At 52.7% G+C, this 5,040-nt stretch overlaps 2 protein-coding genes across 3 annotated transcripts; both read left to right on the top strand.

The window, feature by feature from the left end:
* Nucleotides 1-904: 904 nt before the first annotated feature.
* On the top strand, nt 905-2,936 carry LOC117186210 (glutaconyl-CoA decarboxylase subunit gamma-like). Of its 2 annotated transcripts, none has more exons than XM_033386550.1 (2): nt 905-1,723; nt 1,788-2,936. In XM_033386550.1, exon 2 carries the CDS (start codon nt 2,076-2,078, stop codon nt 2,532-2,534), a length of 459 nt encoding a protein of 152 aa, XP_033242441.1. In that variant the 5' UTR covers nt 905-1,723; nt 1,788-2,075; the 3' UTR covers nt 2,535-2,936. The 2 variants fall into 2 exon arrangements, with proteins under 2 accessions (XP_033242441.1, XP_033242442.1); XM_033386551.1 differs by having other exon boundaries at nt 931-1,723.
* Nucleotides 2,937-3,464: 528 nt separating this feature from the next.
* Nucleotides 3,465-5,040, top strand: LOC117186108. Its single transcript, XM_033386203.1, has 4 exons — nt 3,465-3,534; nt 3,613-3,705; nt 4,062-4,127; nt 4,207-5,040. Exons 1-4 carry the CDS (start codon nt 3,465-3,467, stop codon nt 4,917-4,919), a joined length of 942 nt encoding a protein of 313 aa, XP_033242094.1. The 3' UTR covers nt 4,920-5,040.

The raw sequence follows: 5,040 nt of genomic DNA, 5'->3' as shown, positions 1-5,040 counted from the left end.
TGCGGATCTATTGGGTTCCCAGCCACCAGGGCATCGAGGGAAACGAAGCGACGGACGTACTAGCTAAGGAAGGCGTCGGGCTGGAGAATAGGAGAACCGAGAACGTGCCTGTCTCCCTTAGAACGCTGCAAGGCGATCTAGAGAAGCAGGCTAGAACACAGACTGATAGCAGGTGGAGGAGTACCACCACCTGCGGAACCTCGATGATAATGTGCAAGGAATGCAACGAGAAACTTAGCCACTACCTACTGCACCTACAACGAAAGGACTGTAGATTGCTAGTGGGAATACTTACAGGTCACTGTCTAGCTGCTGTACATGCAGCAAAGCTAGGCATCACCAACATAGACAGTTGTAGGAAATTTGATGAACCTTGGGCTATCGAAACCCTGGAACATCTCATCTGCAACTGTCCGGCTCTCTCAAGGGCAAGGAGGAGATACCTGGGCGCCCCAGTGCTGGCATCACTGGAAGATGCCTCCAAAAGGACGCCACAGGAACTGCTGGCCTATGCTAAAAACACCTCAATTCTCGGGGACTTTAAAACCACATAAACACTCCCGCGACGGTTCATACACCCCCCTATCCGGATAACTAAGGGCCAGATTGGCCTATGCGTAGCCCCGCTGAGGGCCGTCTGGGTTAACCTAACCTAGGATTAATGTGGAACCACTCCATGTAGAGGATGGTAGAAGAACACAGATCTAAGAAATTCTAGGCTCCTTTGTACAGATACAGATACAGATACAGATGATCGACGAGGCAGATGAAGAATTTTTATATTTTTTTTTGGTAATTTTAAACTTTAAACTGAAATAAAATCAAATTTACTTAACAGAAACAAAAAATGAGTACGTTCAATATGGAACTGGTTCTAGAAGCACGAGCACTTCTCGATAGTTATGCGATAGCGAACAAATTGCGAATAAACTGCGAGCAAACGCTCGAAGGAGTCTAGAAATAATCCCGAGCCACTAGGTTTGGGGTTTCTAGGTTTTATTTCTTACTAAATTGACGAACAAACTAAGAGTTCTGTTCCCTCAAGCGCACACGATACCGATAGATGTCGACAATCGATATGGAATAGAAATCCAAAGATTTGACATCTTTTGCATACAAATTAATGACTGATTTAATATCGAAAACCGGATGGAGTAGAGACAGGAAATAGGAAATAGTCCAATATTATAGCGAAGGCTATGCAATACCAGAACTATACCAGAACTCTCCGTAACTGTCCGTAACTGTCCGTAACTGTCCGTAACTCTCTCACTTCCAACAACTGTTGGAACAGTGAAAACAGATTTGAGTTCTTATCCCCCCGAAAGTTATAGCCGTGGAAAGGGAAATGACGAAGCACTTGGGTTATTCTGCGCGTAGATAGATTTACAGCTCTTGCAGACCCTCTGGGGTGGCTTTATAGCTGCCTCCCGGCACTCCTGGTTGTTGTAAACCTGTAGGCACGAAGGATGTGTCGGGGCCCACTCTGAACCTGTTCCAGTCTCGGGCTGTCTCTCTCTCTGTCTCTGTTTTCTCAGTCAGTCTCCAAAGCAGGCGCTGAAACTATTGCCACAAGCATGTGCAAGTGTGTCGCTTACAGTTTTCATCGACTCGTTTGCTCGTTGCTCGTTTGAGAAGTCGAAAGGTTTACCCAGGAGACGGAAAATCCGGAAAAAGAGACGAGAGATGCCTGCAAAGAAAAAAGTTGAAGGCAAAGCTAAAGGTAATGGAAGTACTCGGTTCTGCGGCAATCGGACAGTCGTAACTTTGCCAAAATCTCATTTCAGCCGGGAGTGGGGAGTCGCTGCGTGGGGATACAGGATCTGCGGCAACCGCGACTGTGGTTCGGCGCCAAATGCCGCCGCGCGCCTACAAGAGCAAGAGCCAGAGCGCCGCCAGTCCCAGTCTTAGTCCCAGCCGCCAGCAGCCCAGCCGCTAGCAGCCCAGCCGCCAGCAGCCCAGCCGCCTGGCCAAGAAGCCCAGCCAGACGCCGACCACCGGTTCCCAGGCGCCATCGCAGACCATCGCAAAGTCGAGGCCCACCGGTCTCGAGACGATTTTTGAGCGGCCCGGCGATGAGGACGCCGCCCAGGGTGAGGACGACGGCCCGACCAGCAGCCATGCCGTGGCATTCGGCAAGGGCCAGCGCCGCGGCCTCGCCCTGGGTGCGGGCGAAGAAGCGCTGCCTGAAGGTGCGCAACACCTTGGGCGAACGCAGCACCAAGCACATGATGACAATGCGGGCGTTCCGCGTTACTTTTGACAGCGTAATGCGCGGGGACTCGGACGATGAAGGCGAGTCGGTCGGAGTCGCTCCCGCAGTAGCTCCCGCAGTCGCTCCCGCAGTCGCTCCCGCAGTCGCTCCCGCAGTCGCTCCTGCAGTCGCTCCTGCAATCGCTGCCGTAGCTGCTCCCGGAGTCGCTCCCGTAGCTGCTCCCGGAGTCGCTCCCGCTGGAGGAAACGCCGGTACAAAGCAGCCGGCACCATTCGTGCGGCGCACCAGGAGGAGGCTCAAGAGTCTGCCTCCGTTTTAGATTGTTGCACCTTCCACCCTCCACCTTCCCGAATGCAATTCTCGTACAAAATTAAAGAAAAAGAATAAAGAAAAGAAAAGAAAAACCCTCTACAGAATGTCTCTTTTGCTCTCATTGTAAATTGAAGCGCCTCTTTCGGCGGAACCTACCCCAAGAACGGAAAGCGGAGATCAATTAGAATTGTGAACCCCAAAGCGAGCGATTGATACGATACACTCACGAGTACTCATGCCCAAGCCCGAGCCCGAGCCCGAGTACTCTGTCCAGCATCCACATCGGGGAATCAACATAAATGGGTGGCTCCGCGGACGGTGTTCCAGCAGTCGCGCTTGGGCGGTCGGAGTGAGCAGTAACGGATCTTCTGCAGAAATCACTGCATAGATACTGTTGTGAAATCCTCGATACGAGACTTCAATGTTGAGCAAAAATGCTCTGGGGAATCTTTGCGTTAATAATGTACTACACGATATAGACAATTCGAGATTTATTAATTTGGACTTCAGTCAACTTCAACTTTAATCGTGAACGGGTATAGGGTACAATTTAATGGTTAACGGTTAATACGGGCTTAAGCGCGGCCGGCTGCAACTGCTTGATTGTCGCTGTGATTTCGTCGACACGCAAACGACGACTGTTCTTGGTGATCGGAGACGAGGTTACGCCGCCCTGAACGAAGCAATGAACGAAGCCATATCCTGAGTAGGCAATCTCAGTTAGAGAGCTTTCATTTTTTCACTCTTTGTACTTTATCCCTTAGAAACCGTCCAGATACAGTATCTGAAGGATCAAAAAGTGTCGAAAATCAATTAAAAGGTGAACATCCCACGACAGGGAGAGGGTGATGGAGAGGAGGCAGGGGGCGAGTGGCGCCATACAGATTTCTGTTTGGGCCTCCAAAAGGGAATCGAATCGCTCCAAATTGGCGTTAGAATGTCCAATAATAAACGGAAGTTTGTGCATCGGAAGTCGATACGCGCCCAAAGGCAGTTGATAAAGCAAAGTGTGTATCTACCGCGGTACAGATGCAGGTGCACATGCTTCACAAATGAATGACAAATGATTCACTTTTATTCATTAGAGTCAAAGCTAAATGGCCTGAATGTGAATGTGGCCAAGACACGGCCTCGGATCCTCACTCCGGAGGTGGCAAAAGACGGCAGCACGAATCCAGGTGAGCGGCATGCGTCTCCCCCCCTCTCCGAGCACCCCACTCATGCACCGTATTGTGTATCCGTATCCACTATAACCTATAGTGCCGTCATAATGGCGCCATCACAACACCAAAGCACACCACAGCAGCCCCCGCAACAGCCACAGGGAGGGGCGCACCACATGTACCCCTCCTCCTACACCACAACCAACACCACGAGCACGGGCATGGGCATGGGGATGGGCATGGGGATGGGCATGGGCATGGGAGGGGCATGCATCTGGGGCACGATGGCGGCGGCCAGGTGCTGGGCACCCTCCTCCTGTCGCCCATCAAAGAGATGGACAACTCCTCATCGAATAAAACTCTGATTCCAGGACACCCAGCCACAGCGGCCCTGGCGCAGGCCATCAACATGAAGGATGGCTTTGCAGCAGTCAGCAGTGAGTACCGGGCACAGATACTCCCGCAGATGCAGATACTCCAACCACAATCTCTCTCCCTTGATTCTCGATTCCGTAGCCCTCTCCGCTGCCACGAACATCACCACGCTGTCGTTTCCCTTCACGATGGCCAACAGCAGCGGCGGCGGGGACACCATTCCCACGGGGACCCTGAGCATCCTTCCCATCGCGGCGAACGCCCAGCTGCCGACCATCACGACAACGGCCAGTGGCTACGAGCCCAATGACGTCATCACCACGATCCCCGTCTCGCTCTCCATTCAGCGCTCCCCCTCGTCCCTGTCCATCGTGGACCTGGCCCAGGAGCAGGACGGCTACAGCAACAGTGGCTCCAGCAACGGCATGACCGTGGGGCCGGGTGCGGGCGGCGGCGGCGGCATCACCACCACGTCCCTCCTGTTCGTGAAGCCCCTGAACGGCAGCGGAAAACGGCAACGGCAACGGCAACGGCAACATTTCGCGGAACAACACCTTCAGTCTGAGCCTCAACCTGCAGGATCCCACAGTGCGCTCCTCGGTGCGTTCGGCAGGAGCCCCCACAGTGGATACAGTGGACAACTCTTCATCCGGTGGCACGATCGCCCTGCCCCAGAGCGGCGCCACGGCAACGGCAACGGCAACAAGTGCTCCCTCAACTCTCGCCAAACACAGTCCAGAGGCCAAGACAGGAGAGGTCTATGTCTGAGCGGGGGATCAGGACACCTATTCCGACCCATCCACTGGATTATAGCTTTCGTCGTAGGTTTAAGCACCCCCTTCCAGAACCACTGATACGATATTATCATCTAGGAAAGAGAACAAAACAAGAGTAATCCTCTCTTCGGATTGTACATACATATGCACACATCAATATACATACATATATAGCCCACAGACGGATCGTATCGTAATG

The sequence above is a fragment of the Drosophila miranda genome, chromosome XR, assembly GCF_003369915.1.
Source record: "Drosophila miranda strain MSH22 chromosome XR, D.miranda_PacBio2.1, whole genome shotgun sequence".
Classification (NCBI taxonomy): domain Eukaryota; kingdom Metazoa; phylum Arthropoda; class Insecta; order Diptera; family Drosophilidae; genus Drosophila; species Drosophila miranda.
This window is presented reverse-complemented; position numbering and strand designations above follow the sequence as displayed.

What these genes read in the sequence shown, in the direction of transcription:
- LOC117186108 (XM_033386203.1), top strand. Translation starts at nt 3,465, where the DNA reads ATGTCCAATAATAAACGGAAGTTTGTGCATCGGAAGTCGATACGCGCC. An exon ending in AAGGCAGTTGATAAAGCAAA is followed by an intron (nt 3,535 to 3,612) that starts GTGTGTATCTAC and finishes TTTATTCATTAG; the next exon opens with AGTCAAAGCTAAATGGCCTG. An exon ending in TGGCTTTGCAGCAGTCAGCA is followed by an intron (nt 4,128 to 4,206) that starts GTGAGTACCGGG and finishes TCGATTCCGTAG; the next exon opens with CCCTCTCCGCTGCCACGAAC.
- LOC117186210 (XM_033386550.1), top strand. Translation starts at nt 2,076, where the DNA reads ATGAGGACGCCGCCCAGGGTGAGGACGACGGCCCGACCAGCAGCCATG.